This window comes from Monodelphis domestica, chromosome 3 (assembly GCF_027887165.1).
Source record: "Monodelphis domestica isolate mMonDom1 chromosome 3, mMonDom1.pri, whole genome shotgun sequence".
Taxonomy (NCBI): Eukaryota; Metazoa; Chordata; class Mammalia; order Didelphimorphia; family Didelphidae; genus Monodelphis; species Monodelphis domestica.
In genome coordinates this window covers 500,874,887-500,890,526 of record NC_077229.1, presented here as the reverse complement: position 1 = coordinate 500,890,526, position 15,640 = coordinate 500,874,887, and the positions used below count along the sequence as shown (strand labels likewise).

The 15,640-nt window shown below is 37.9% G+C and overlaps 1 protein-coding gene across 3 annotated transcripts in view; it reads right to left on the bottom strand.

The window, feature by feature from the left end:
* ADAMTS6 (ADAM metallopeptidase with thrombospondin type 1 motif 6) overlaps positions 1–15,640 on the bottom strand; it is a 353,046-nt gene that overhangs the window by 178,462 nt on the left and 158,944 nt on the right. For all 3 annotated transcript variants that reach the window (XR_008917943.1, XM_056824863.1, XM_056824862.1), the window contains exons 8-9: positions 9,403–9,446; positions 3,593–3,698 (exon numbers count right to left, since the gene is read on the bottom strand). Coding sequence is in view for 2 of the 3 variants with exons in the window: in XM_056824863.1 (XP_056680841.1) it covers positions 3,593–3,698; positions 9,403–9,446 (150 nt within the window). In the remaining variant the exon portion in view is untranslated. The remainder of the gene's footprint in view (positions 1–3,592; positions 3,699–9,402; positions 9,447–15,640) is intronic.

Sequence of the window (15,640 nt, the reverse complement as noted above, 5' to 3'; positions counted from 1 at the left end):
CCATATAGTCTCTTATTATACATCAATGCCTAAAAGATACATCCAAGACAGATTTGCTTCCCTTCTAGAGCTCTGCTGCTTAAGGCATTGTTGCTCATTTCCAGGAGAGCTGAACACACCTACTGGATGAATCCAGCATGGATGAGAACAAGAATCTGGGCAGACCTCAGGGAGCAGGAAAGAATGAATGCCTGATAGGTGGCCCAGTTAAACTCTTAATAAAAAGGCACAATGGGAACTGATCCTTCATCTCAGCTACTTAAAACACAATATGCGGGAATGGCTTTGCCATATATATTTTGGCCGTAAGTAGTTTGTGACTACATGAGGCAATATTGCCATCACACACACAATTACCCACCTGCTTGTATGTGACTTGTCCCAACATTTCCATTTTATTGAATCTAACAGAACCCATTAAATACAGTCTGGTTGCATAAGATTATGGCTATCATTAATGAGGCAGGGTTTTAAGTGAGTCAGAGATGTATGTTCCTCTCTTGGGGGCATTTTCACTTTCTTTCTCCTGCTATTTATTATAAGTAGTTTGGGAAAGAGTGAGGAAAAAAAGAATGATATGTTTTCAGCTCATTTTTCTTATTTTAGTTACAACTGCTTTTCAACTTTATTAAGTGGTTTCTGCACCTGTCTTCTATCATTAGCCAAATCTAAGTAGAACCTCTAATAAGAAATTAATTTAAATTTCAGAATGATAGCTCATATATATATATATATATATATATAGGGGGGGAAGGGGAATCCAGCTTTTGTCCAGTGACTAGGAGTAGAAAAAGGACTGGATTTTGAGTCAGAAGGCCTGAGTTTGAATCTTGACACTGCCTTTGGGACCACTGGAAATCTTTCTTGAAATTAGTTCCCTTATCTATAAAATATGGAAGTTGGACTAGATAGTCTTTAAGGTTATATATATATACATATGTATATGTATATATATATATATATATAATTTATATAACTCTAAAGCTCTGGTCCTTATGGTACAAATAGATGAACAACAAATAATCACTTTCCACTTGCTGACTTTGATCACTATCATCAATGATCAGGAATTTTTCCCCAAGATTCGAAATTATCTGTGGCACTTGGTTCTTTCTCCCTTCTGCCTGACTCCCTTGATTTTTGCTTATTACATGATTATTTCTGTCAAATTCATTAGGGAAATCAAATAAAGGAAATATATTCGGTATTTATAATTTTATTTAATTGTTTAAAAAAAGATTAAACCTAAAAGGGGGGAACAAACTGATCTGACTAGCTAAATTCAAATTCAAGCATTTATTAAGTGCCTACTATGTACAGGGTACTGGGTGAGGCACTTGGGAATAATAACATAATAATCCCAGTTCTTATATAGAATTTCAAGATTCTGAAACACTTTATAAACATTATTTTACTTTATTCTCACAACAAGCCTAAGAGGTAAATCTTATTTACATTTTATAGATGAGGAAAGTGAGGCAGACAGAAGGCTCAGTGACTTCCTTAGGGTCACACAGCTAATAATTGTCTGAAATTGGACCTGAATTCAAATTTTCCTGATGCCAGATCCTTCACTCTATCTACTGCACCACCTATTAACTTAAAGAAAATGCTTAAAGTATAATACCAGAAAGTAACAATATAAAGGGGTAAATGCAAGACGTAAATGTATGATGTAGTATTTGAAAGCTCAAATTAGAGTGCTTTGCAAAATCTGCTTTTTCTGGAATTCATATATCTGTATTCTTTCTATTTCCTGTCAGGTCATAAAGTTGGTTTCCATTTCTACACTATTCAGTCTACTAACATTTGTTAAGTGCTTACTATATGCCAGGCATTGTGTTAAGCTAAGCATTGGAACAGAAGCTAGATGCTAAGCTCAGTGGAAAGCTCAATATTGAAGGAGTTTTTCCTTGCCCTTTCCTTTCATCTCTGCCAGTGATTTCACTGACGTGAAGAACTTCCAGGGGAGGTATGCCCTCTACCCTTATGATCAGCCGCTTTATAGCATCCAGTCTTAGATGTATGTTTATGTGATTCACCCCAAGGTTCCACAGAGAGTGTGTTAACAGAGGCAAGACCCATTTCCTCCTGACTCCAAGACCACCCACCCACCCACTTTGCAACACTGCCTTAATTGTACCAGGGAAAGGACTAGTATGCTACACCAAACAGTTACATCAGTCTGAACATTTTAAGAAGAGACTTGTTGAATCACATTGGACATCCCATCTTGTCATCCCTAAACCTTGTCATGATATCAGTCCTTGAAAGAGTACGTACAATATTCCAGACTCCATCTCCTGCCTATACGCTTTAAATGTCCTCTTAAGTGCTTAAAAAAAGAAGAGAAAAAATATGGGCTAGAGAAGATTTCATTTGAAATGGAGAAATAAGAATGTGGGATGGTTTATCTAACATGAATGCAGTTGGGTTTTTGTTTTTGGAAGAGAGGAAGGGTCTATCATTTCTTAGGAATCCTGAGATCACTGTCAGGAGACTCTCAAGGCAAATTGGCACTTGTTCTTGAATTTAGGGTCTTAGAGAGTTGCCCAGGGGCACCGAGCAGTTAAGTAACTTCCCCAGAGTAAAGTGGGTCTTGGAACCAACCACTCCTTCCTTGGGGGCCACAGGCTATACTTCCTCTCTGCCGCACATTTGAAAAGCTTAACAGGATGATTTCAGGTCTGTCTAAAACAAAATAGGATGCCATCCTACTCCATCTCATTCCCACTTATTCTAAAGCACTGCTGCTCTCCAATAACATCATGTTCTCTCGACATGACATGCAGGTGGCTCAAGGGAAAATGAAAGTCACATCACGGCTGCCAACAAGAACACTGCAGAACTGGAAATGTCATGTGTATAGCTCAGCTGGACCAAGAACAAGAGCACAAGTAACATTTTATCATCCTGTACAATTGGTGAGGATTGAAAAAGAAAAGGAAAGATTATTTATCTTTGGAACAATTTGGCTTCCTAAGGAAAGGGCGGAATGTGGAAGACAGGCATGGTTAAAGTTAAATCCTTTCAAACGTGCAAAAATGATACTTGAGTGTATGTATTCAACAAAGAATCCTACCTTTTTTTAAAATAAGAAATATTACTTTAAAAAATTCCCGGTCTCAAGGCATTTTATCCCAAAACCCAAATTGCAACATTATGGCTAGAAACAGTGTTCCCCAACCACTGGTTCATGGCAAATTTTTACTAGTCTACAGAACTTTTACTTCCAGAAGTCTTTACTTCTTAAAACCCATCAATTTAAAACAGAAAGGGGCTCCTTCTTCTCCCTGGGTCCTGCTCTTTTCATCTTCGGGTACCTTCCTCTCTCTGGCTCCTAGTCTCTGCCCCCCTTAACCATCTCCTTGCAGCTGCATAAGACAAGACAGGAGGGAGAGAGAATTCCAAGCTTTTTCCAATCTGCCATCTAATTTGGGTGGGGAAACCTTTAAGGGAAGGGCAATATTCTCTTTTGTCGTCAACTAGAAATAAAGTGTGGCCAAATGCAAGCAATCAAAACAGTAGTTTCCCCAGTTGCTCAAAGAGCGGCGTACTAAATTTTATCTTGATTTTTCTTAAATTCACTCACTTGTGACCAATCTCATGAGCAATGGTAAAAGCGGAGCCCAGGCCAATGTCTTCATTAATGCTGCAGCTCCTTTCAGGCTCACACATTCCAGCCACAGAGGCCAAGCCTGAAGAAACAGAAGGAGACACAAAGGGTCAAGCCAAGGTGTTGCAGTCTTAAAAGCCCCTACTTATAAATGCCTGGATTCTTTTTTTAATAACCTCCACGCACAGAAGGAGCAGTTGGCAAAAGGTTAACTTTCTAGTCATTTGCAAAATCACTGGGGGGGAATTTCACTCTGCCGGCTAGACATTAATATTTTTTGAACTGCAGTCAGTGCTGGAAAATGTCTAGACGAGGGGTTAGATTTATAAATTTTACTTCTGGTAACTTGGGACCACCTAGTAACTTGAGCCAGGAGAGGGAATTCAAGAAAGCATTTCTATTTTAACATTCTTGAGGCTGCAGAAAGCAAAATGTATCCACATTATTTTTCTAAAGAGATCTGTTTAAGTTTAGTGGGTTCATAAAAATATACAAGCAACTTTTTTTTAGTTACCAAAAAAATGAGTCCCAAGTGGTTAAAAAAAGACGCTTTTATAAAAACAAAACTGAATGTTATCAATAGAGGGAAAGAAGAACTGTTAAAAAAAAAACTCAACACTCGCTGAATCACTAATGACATGGTCTGTTCCCCCCACCGCCCCCTTTTTCTTTATTTCTTTAAATCCGCATCTCTTGAAATGAGTCTTGATGAGGATGCTAGCATCTTTTTTCAAATATTCTCAATGGAGGGGAAATTAATGCCAAATTTTGGAATGTGGCCTGTAGTTCGGCTGTTCTATTTCCCTCTTTGGTGGATTGAATATTCCTAATAAAAGAGATGCGCTGGTGCTGATTCACTGATGCTGGCGAATTGCAGGGTTCCTCAAGGGAAAGTGTTATATCATGTAGAAGCTTTAACATCCACTCCAAGAGAGTATCATGCTCTGTAAATCTGTGTCTAGTTCCAAAACCAAGCTGAGAAAAAGGAATTTTTGTGCAAAAGGAAAAATGCTAGCCTTTATAAGGAAACAGATTCCAAATCACACTGGATCGAGAGAGAGAGAGACAGAGACAGAGACAGACAGAGAGAGAGAGAGAGAGAGAGAGAGAGAGAGAGAGAGAGAGAGAGACAAACAGACAGACAGACAGAGACAGAGATGGAGACAGAGACGGAGACAGAGACAGAGAGACAGAGACAGAGAGACAGAGACAGAGAGACAGACAGAGACAGAGAGAGAGAGAGAGAGAGAGAGAGAGAGAGAGAGAGAGAGAGAGAGAGAAAGAGAGAGAGAGAGAGAGAGAGAGAGAGAGAGAGAAAGAGAGAGAGAGAGAGAGAGAGAGAGAGAGAGAGAGAGAGAGAGAGAGAGAGAGAGAGAGAGAGAGAGAGAGAGAGAGAGAGAGAAATGAAAAAGGACTAGGAAAAGCCACTTGGAAGAAATTGGGGAAAACATAGGAAAACCATTTCACATTTATGAACAGACTATGTTGATCCAAGTATTGGGAATCGCCTTCCAACCAACTCAATTTCCCAGTTACGCTAATTTGATACAGTGTAAGCCCTATTACCCAGCACTTCACCGACAGGAAAGCTCTAGAAGTTGCTCTTTCTCTATTCTCTATGCATCCTCTGCCTCCCTACCTCCATCCACAATTTCAACTTAATAATCAGAATAAAAGTAGAGTTGGAGTTAACTGAGGGATTATTTGTTTTCCTATTTGTTTGGAGACAAGGAATAAATAAATAAGTTAGACCTCTGAGGCCTTAGAGTGCTTTTCCCAACACTGATGATTTAAACATGGAAATGATCTTTTCACTAATTTAGTTATTTTATAGAAGAAAGCAAGGGCAGTAAAAAGATGAGGGGAGAATAAGGAATTCTATTCAACAGATTAAAAAATATTAACTAACTGGCACTCTTTTGTCTCAACATATCAGATAACATTTTTTAAAATTACATTAACTGCCTTCCCCCTGATGTATTGGTATTGCTATCTTGGTCACAATGACTGGCTTCAGAAGGAAGCAGAAAGAGAGCAGCAGATAAAAGGACTCAAAGCAAAACATCTCATGCTGTTTGAGCACACTGTACCTTGTGAATCTTAAGCAAATCCATCCCTTGGCAAAAGTTTGATGAATAATTATGGTTCAATTAAGCTTTTTCATACTTCCCCAAACTAAACTGGTATTGCAAGGACTACATTTTTATATATGTTTTGTGGCTTGCATTTAAAAATAGAGAATTCTCAACAATTCCCTGTAGGACAGTAGAGTTTTTAAAGACAGATTTGGCTCTGAAGTTATATATAAAATTGCTAGCTATGCTAAGAGAACACATTAGGAGGATAAAATCACCAGCAACAAACTATTTGGTGAATGCCTAGGAGAACTCCTAAATGTTAAAAAAAAAAAAAAAGTAAATATTGTCACTAATTTGAACAGCCTTGGTCAATTTTCTTCTTCCTGTGATGTTACAAAATTCTTTCCAGTGTTAGTGATGAGTGGGACAGTGGGATTTATGGGGTCGGGGTGGGAGGTTGGCCAGCCCTCCTCTGTGTGCAGTTTTGCTTCTGGTTCAATCAATTCTCCCTGCCTACCTTTCAAGTTGTATTCAGTGGAAGAGCCACCTCATCCCTTCTTGCTGTTCATTTTCAAGCCCTGTCCTTTTGAGGTGGTTTTTAAAGATTGATTTGGAAGGACTGTCAGAGTGGTTTAGGCTTTTGCTGTCACTAAGCCACCATCTTGGCTCTGCCCCTTTCTATGGGGTTTTCTTGGCAAAGACACTGGTTTGCCATTTCCTTCTCCAGTGTGTCCTCATTTTATAGATGAAGAACTAAGGCAAATAAGGACTAGGTGACCTGCCCAAGGTCACACAGCTAGTAAGGTTCTGAAGTCAGATCTGAATTCATATCTTTCTGACTCCAGGGCCAGTGCTCTGTCCACTGCATCATCTAGCTGCCCCCATTCTCAGTGCTTAAACTTATTAAATGCTTGTATGCTAGAACCCATATGTATGGTTTACTAACAGTTGGAGTTTTTGCTTGTTTGTTTGTGGGGAACTCCAAATGGATAATTCTTCTATCTTACGGAGATCCCTGGAGTACCTAGAGGTTAAGAGACTTGTTCATGGTCACATATCGGAAGAGGGACTTGAAATCAGTTCTTAAATCACTATAACATGCTGCTTCTCAGTTGCCCTTCCTTTCATATAGTAAAAACCAAAATGGCTTTTGACCTCAATATTCTTTTAAAAATTAAAAAAAAAAATAGGAGGCAGCTACATGGCTCAGTGGATTGAGAGCCAGACCCAGAGGTGGGAGGTCCTGGGTCCAAATCTGACTTCCTAGTTGTGCGAACTTGGACAAATCACTTCACCCCACTGCCTAGCCCTTACTGCCCTTCCACCTTAGAACCAATACACAGTGTTAATTCTAAGAAATTACCTTCGTAAGAGTTTTTTTTTAGAATAAAAAATAAATTATTCTTAGCTTTATAATGCCAGATCATATTTATACATAAATATAAATAATCTAGGAATTCATAAAAAGTACTGATTTAAGAGTTGAAAAAATACCTCTGTGGTTATTTAATAAAACCTCTTATTCAGTTCAGAAATCCTTTCTATGATATCTGTCAGATAACCATTTGCCATACTACTTCCAATCCATAATACTGACAAAATAATGAAGCCACATTTTAGAGCTTCAGTTCAAGAGGAGAAAGAAAGCTGGCCAATCTCCCAATTAACACCGTTTGATCAATTTCTTCATACTCCACATCATGATGAAGACAGACAGCATCCTCTCTCAGTTTAGCAAAAAGCACAAATTGAAGTGGAGAAGCCATAGTATGCCTTCCCCTCTTTTCTTTCCCTGGGTATCTTTCATACATAGTTTTCTTGCTGTCTTGTCTTGCTTACTTTTTGATGGGGAAAAGGTTAGTAAGGAAGAAGAAGAAACAAGAAGAGAAGTTAATTAATTCTTCCATTGGGGGCATTAAAAGGGAATTTCAAACTTTTCAAAAAAGGGTAATAATGTCAACAGTTGTGCTAAAAAGAGAAACAGTTAACATTACCAGGGAGCTGGATAAACCTCAATCCTTTCAATATACATATAATTAATTATACTAGGATCTCCTCTCCTGTATTTAAACCTGATTAAGCATCTAGTTCCCATTTATGGCTTAAAAAAATAAAGCACATGATAACTTTAAAAACAAAATTATATGTTAATTTTTCTATGTTTACATATATATAGATATATTTCTACATTAAAAAATAATGTCATTTTGTTTTTAAAAAGCATTTTTATTCCTAAATACCTTCCCATTATCATCCGATGTGGCCCTCACAACTTTGCTTTGGTGCAAATAGGTGATATTAATCTTAAGATAAAGATATTGAAAAACGCAAGAAGTTCAGTTAATTGTCCAAGATCACATGGTCAATCATGGATATATCTTGTGAATCTCAGCTCTCTTTCCTTTAGATTAGATTGTCAATCACTAAACCAAACTGTCAGGAAGGAATTCTCTTTGATGAGAACTTCCTCACTAAAAGCAAATTTTCCCACAGCTGTGCCTTTCTCACTGGTAGGAGCTTCATGGGAGAGCTGGTTCCAGCTAAATGAATTTTGCTGCCTAATCAGAAATCCTACTGGGAGAAATGGGATGCGAGAAGCAGGGTATGTCAGGTCAAGCCACAATAGGATTTGGGCCTCTGGAAAGACTTTCCAGTGACTCTCAGTAGTTCTAATCATCTCACCCTCCCTTCCATCTTCAATACGAGACACACACACACACATGCATGCACACACACGTGCACACACGCACACACATGGATATGCCAGCAGATTGTCCCATCTGCTAGGGTAGAAAAAGTCATCGAAAGTACTGACTCTTTAAAAAAGACTGAATTACATTCAGATCACCAAACAGAACCAGCACTAGCATAGAATATGCTACTTGCTGAACTTTCTGAACGTTTATTGATATAAATTGAATGTCTCTTGTATCACCTGCTTCTTGAAGTGACTAGCTGCCCAATTAACCTGTAGCCAGTGGACTGATCATCACTAATGAAGTGTTTGAATGGCTTTCTTCCTCTTGAATTTGAACGCTAGACCACATATGATTCATAATAACGTTGGACTTTTAAAACTTAGGAAATGCAGCAATGCTGTTTTACAAAACAAGCCATAGCTTCGAAGCTCATGTCCAAAAGTTAAGAAGGCAGCCCTGCTCCTCTCTACCTTGGCCTAGAAAGTTGGACAAATGTGCTTTCCACTGCCGAGGAATTGAGACATTCCAATGATCCTTTTAAATAGAGCGACCTTCTCTTTCTACGAGATGATTCTGAACGTGCCATTCCTCTTGCTGCCATACCTTCGGGTGTCCAGTGCAGCCATTGTTCAACAAAGGATTTTCCAGCTTAAGGCTGCTGAATACTTTCACTTAGTCTCATATTGTTCCAATATATCACAGAGGAGGATTATATGGAAATAAGCAGTAAGCTTTGCCCTGTAATGACTGCTTGCTAAGGTTGAATCATCTGGCAGGTCCTTATCAGTTTTCTAGTTGCCCGAAAAGAAACACCCAAATATCAGTTCACATCATTTAAGTCCTTGGTGGCTTTTAACAAGCTGTATACTTTTGAGGGTCAACTTTAAGCGCTGTTATGGGTCAGTTTCAGATGAACTTATTCAGACCTGAAGGAAAGGAAAATGGCCAGTCGAACAAATCCATTGGCCAACAAATACAGTTTTTGTGCTTCCCCCTTTTTGAAACTTACCCAATGTTCCACAGGGCTTGTTTTTATAAGTGCAGATATCATATCTGTAGAGAAGATAAAGAGAGAGATAAAATTTGTAATGTGATCAAATTTATAAAATATTTTCATACATTTATCACATCTCTGTCTTGTAGCTCCAGTTGTCAGACCGCAATCAGTGTAATTATGAGCAGCCAGCTGGAGTGTCGGCATTTTTAGCACTCTGGGGTAAACCGCAGGCTACACTGCACTCACAGCCTCTGGCTGCGAGCCAGTGGGACACCTGCCAGTAAGAAAGAAAGGTTAAAGTGGATCTTTGTAATCACCGCCTCCATAAAACAGCCTGCCATACTTTTAGGAAGCTAGGGCAGCCTGTCTGCAGATTGCTACTGCTTCTGAACCAAGCAAAGGAGTGGCTTTTTTCCACCCTCTTCTGAACCTACAGGAATGTCTTCTTGTTAGAGCCACAGGCTACAGTTTAGACTTTGGAATTATTAGCATTATTCTGAACTCCTTCCACTCACTCCAACATGGGCTCTTGTTAAAAGGAGCCAGTCCAGAGGAGTATGCCAAAAACACAGAACAATGGAAACAGAGCTGGTGTCAGGTGGTTGTGTTTTTCCCCCTAGTGATTTTACATGGGTTAAGAGATGAAAATAGCTTTAAGAGGTTTTTCAAACAGCTAAACAGATCACTCAAGAAACAAAGCTTTCCCAATTCTAGACAGCTTTGTCCATGCTGAACTTCAAACAGAGATTCACTATTCAGACGTCATGATAGAAATAACAGAACCCAGGGTATTTAACAAGCCGTTGAGGACTTGAAATGTATTTATAGATGATCATAGGATTTAGAGGTGGAAGAAAACTGGAATTCAATCTCCTCATTTCATAGATAAAGAAATAGAGGCCTGGGGAGGGCAGATTGCCTATCCAGATCCAAAAAAGTCAAAAACAGGCCTTCTAACTTCTCAATAAAGCAAATATCCCAAAGTAAAACAAATATCCAAGACAATTAGATGGTTTGTACAACCGCATTACAAAATTTTTAATTGTATTAAACCCTCAATACTACAATTAAGAATGTGTCCATGGGTAAGAAGATGGCTATTTGTCCTAAGAGATTTATAATAATAACTTTAGAATTTAAGATCTTGGCCCAAGTGCATTCATAGTTCCTGAACAATAAGAATGAACAAAAAAGGAGGGTGGAGTGAGGGTGGATTATATTCTCCTGTCTTTTTCAACATAAAAAAATAAAATATTTTCTTCTTTTTTTGAAAAAAATAATATTTTACAAATCAAAGAAAAGCCAAGAAACACAATTAAAACAAATACTTTCTTTCCATTATATTAAAGTAAAAGCTACTAATTATCTTTGGTCATCAAAATTACACAATGGAAGCATAAATAACTGTCATTGCTAAAGACTAAATGTACTTCATAAAGTTATTTGTCAAAATTTGTCATTAGATGTTTCATTCATATTGCTACTGAAATCCTGGAGGTTCTTTTTTGTGGTGTTGATTGAAGGTGGGCAAGTTATAATTAACTTATAATTATATTTATATAATTATATAGTTATAATTAAGTTATAATTAATAGATGTTTCTTTATAATTTCAAGTTTTAGACTCTGATTTCTTTCAATTAGTCCATCAGTTGGTAAGCATTCATTAAACTCTTACTATGTGCCAAGCACTGGGCTAAGTGCTAGAGATTCAAAGAGAGGCAAAAGATAGTCACTTTTCTCAAGGGGCTCATGTTCTCTATGGGAAAGATGACATACCAATAACTGTACAAACAAGTCACATTCAAGATAAATTTGAGAAAATCAATAGAAGGAAGGCACTAGGGGAATCAGGACAGACTTCCTGTAGATGATGGTATTTTAGCTAAGACTTGAAGGAAGCCAGGGAAGTCACGAGGAAGAGATGGGGAAGGAGAGCACTCTAGGCATGAGGGCCAGTCAACGAAAATGATCAAAGTTGGGAGAGGGAGATTAGAGATTGTATAGATCCTTTCCTCCTTTACATGATCTCCACTCCCAGATTACTCATACTTTTCTCTTTCCTTCCTTACCATTGGTGTGCCCTGGGATTTTAACATTAGAGATGAGTGGAAGACACATAGATAGAAATGTATCCCCTCTGCCATAACAGGTGTATATCATGACCAAGTTGGTATATCATAGAGATAACCTCTATCAGACAACCTTGGAGCAGCCCCTAGTGATATTCTATACTTGTCTTTTCCCACATACCCACATCCCACTCAGTCCCCACAGCTGTTTCCTTCAGTAAACTCAATAGCCTTAACTTTAGTGAAGAATTCTTCACTCACTTTTTCAGATCAGCTTGCCGCAACTTCAGAATAATCTTCTATGGGCAGCTTACTCTTTAACAACTTTAGTGAGGAGCCATGCATTCCTCATTTTACTTACGTTCCAGAAATATTTTGTATTCTGTTCTGATCTACATTCATGGATAGCATCCACTGTCAATAGCATCTTCTTGCATATCAAAGACAAGGCTATTACAACTAATGACTGAGCAGTGATTAGCAGAACACACAGCATGTGGTAAGCATTCAATGAATGTTCGTTAGATGAATAAATGAATAGCAGTGAAGAAAAATAAGCAAATTCCTCAACTGAGTAAATGTTTAGATTTCTATTGATAAAGATTACAATTATCAACTTAAATAAGAACCTCTGATCCAAAACTCTTAAGATAGTTGAGTTCCAACATCATGTGAAAACATTTACAAAAAGTAGGTCTCAGTATAGAGATGCACTTTTGGATGCCATATGAAAGCAAAGAGACTTAGTTTAAATAAATAATGAATTGATACAGGTCTGTCTACATTATGGCACAATCGAATGTAATAGCCTTTTCTACTAGCGGCAATGCAATGATCCAGGACAATCCAAAGGAACTTAAGAGAAAGAACACTATGCTGATCCAGAGAAAGAACCGTGGGAGCAGAAACACAGAAGAAAAATATATGCTCAATCGTGAAGTTCAATAGGGTTATGATTAGGGTTTTAATGTTAAAAGATCGCTCTATTGTAAATATGAATAACATGGAAATAGGTTGGGAACAATGATACATGTATAGCCCAGTGGAACTTCTTGTCAGCTTTGGAGGGGGAAGGAAAGAGGCAGATCATGAATCATGTAACCATGGGAAAAAAACATTCTAAATTTTAAAAAAGGGAAAAAAAGAATTGATACAGGAAGTTTAAACAACTTTGCTAACTATTCTCAATAAATTCAGTATTTAAACATGATTATATGTTTAAATATATATACACATATATACACTAATGCATACAGGCATTAATGGATGAACTCTATCCATGGAGCCACCTAGCTGACCCCTGTACAATTGGATCTTGAAAGACCTTTCCATCACTCCAGTTGTCTAATCACTTCATCAGAGTTAGTATTCTTCCATTCACTGGAAGGATGATCTCACCTAAACAAAGACTTTCAGTTTAGATCAAAAAACAGTTATTGTATCTTCTATGTGCCAAGTATTCTGTCTTGCGCTGGAGATTAAACTACAAAGAATGAAGCATTTCCTTCAAAGAATGAACATCTCTTCTTGTGTTCTAATGTGGGAGAAAGAAAGTACATATATAAACATATACAGCAAAAAATAAAGTTAATAAATACAGATACAAATACAAAGGTAGTTGGGGAGGTAGGACACAAGCAGTTGGGGGGCATTAGAACAAGCTTCATGTGAAATATTGTGCCTAAGTTGCATCTTAAAAGAAGAAAGGAACTCTTAAGGCAAAGGTAGAAATGGATTACATCCCTGGCATGGGAAGTGGCCATGAAAGAGCCATAGACATGCAAGACAGAGTTTCAAGAGTAAGAAATGGAGGAGAGTCCAATTTGACTGGATCATAGAGATGTGAGAAGGGAAGCACCATCAAGGGAGGCTGTAGAGATAGGTTAGAATAGGGCTAATCCCATGGTCAGATCTGCATTAAGGAAATTTGTTTTAGAACAGTGAGTAAGGAATAGAGATATTTGCAGCAGTGAAACCAGTTTGGGAGCAGTCACAACGATATAGGTAAAAGATGAGGAAAGGTGATAAAATGAAGTAGAAGCTGTGTAAGGAAGATGAAAGGGTTGGATGCAAGTGATGCCAAAAAAGGTAGAGATGGTTGCACTTTTTACTATAGATTGGGTATGTAGATGAGAATGAATGATGAGTTCAAGATAATGTCTAGATTATGAAGCTGAGATACTGAGAGGATAATGGCGACTAATAGAAATAGGGCTATTTAGAAGAGGGAAGAGTTTAAAGGAAATGATAATAAGCTTAATTTTAGACACTTTGAAGTTAAGATGTCTTTGGGACATCCAGTTTGAAATTTTGTAATAGACAATTGGTGATATAGGGCTGAAACCCTAGATAAAGACTAAATAAATATCTATATTTGGTAGTCTTCAGTGTTGAGATAATATTGTTAAACCCATGGGATCTGATAAGTTACCGAGAGAGAGAAAATATTGAGGGATAAGAGGTGAGAACCCCAAACACAGCCCGGGGAAATACCTATTTGTTAGGGGCCACTACAAAGATGATGAGCCAGCAAAGAAGACTGAGAATGTACAATCAGGTAGGTGAACTAAAAGAAGGAAGTGCCATGAAAAATTCAAGAGACACAATTTTATTATTAGCAAAGCAAATTTTATTTCGGAGGATAACTAGCAGATAAGGAGGAATAAAGATTATCTAATGTCCCAAAGCAAGTTCAATTCAACATTTATTAAATATTTCCTAAAGGCCCTTTGCTGGGTGCTAAGAGTTATATTCTCAAGATATCTAAAAGAGTAGGGGAATAGATCACAAACATAATGACTGCAGAAAAAAAAAGAAAATTAAGAAATTATCAATAACTACAAACCCATGTGCCTACTTCCTCATTTCTACATAATTTTATGAAGTGAAGTGAAAATCACTTCCATGCAGATCAAGAGCTTTTTTGATGACACTTTGAGAGGGTTTAGGCAGGCTTTCCAGTTATGCAAATGTCTAAAAAGTATAAAAAATCATTAGCTCTCATGACGTTATATTACTCCTCCTTCCCACCATTCTCTCTCCCCTTCTTGATCCTTCAAGTTTGCCTTATATTCTACTCATCGTTTCCTGTCAACTTTTATCTTCCCTTTTAACAGAATCCAACCTTACTCTCTCCTATCCAAAACTTGGTCTGGAATAATGGTAAAGAAAGACATGCTAGTAATTATGGAGTAATCATAACTATTTGCCAAGGAACCAGTGTACTTTGGGGGTGGGGGGCTGTCCGACAGTTATTTGTGCTGGAGAGGGGGAAAGCTCAAGATGAAAAGGCCCTGCTCTGACATAACCCTGTCCCTGTGGCACTGTTTGGCCAGCCCCTCCTGTGGCCACAATATCTGAGCCTAGTTTCAGGCCATAAGTATCAACCTCCTGCTAAGAAGATTTGTGACCTGAGAAGCTGGGGATAAGCTGTAAATGGGTTGTTAACAAAAGGAACCCTGACTTCCAACTTAGTTGGCTGGTAGGTTAAAATAGCATAGAAATTCTGCTCTACCTCATTTGCTTTTCCCTTTGTTTGGAGACAGCCCATGTAGCATGTGGGGAAAGGGAAGCCACAAGCAAGGGGGAAGTTAGAAAGACTCTAGCCTACGCTGTCTGAGACAAATGACTACAGTGGCCTCTGCTTTCTTTGTTTTTCTCTTTCCTCCACTCATGTACCCAAGGTGCTTTTCGACACCTAATCTTCAGTTTCTGGTTTTCTTTCCACTTCATGCAATCTGTTTCTAATCCTTGCGTAGAACACGATTCAAAGCTAAAACTGTATGAAAACTTAGTCTGTAATTATCTGACAAGTTTCTTGGGTCATGATTTAAATTGGGAATTCCTTAACACCCAGAAAAGTCCATTCATTCTGTACTTAGGAGGCTCTTGACAAGTGTTGATTAAATTGAATTAATTTTGCATCTGCTTATGTGTTAAAAAAAAAAAAAAAGATTGGGTGACCCAGGTTAATGAATGAAAGAAAATCTTCAGAGTAATTTGAATAAGAGGCCCAGATCTTGAGATAATTGTAGCAGTGATGGATGTGAATGGATGAAAGAGAAATTAACTCAGTGCACCTGGGCTGAAAACTGAACTTTCCATATTTCAAAAGAATGTTCCAGAATGGCTTTGAAATAAGGGATTCTAAGGGATTTTCAGACAGTGGTCATAGAAAGC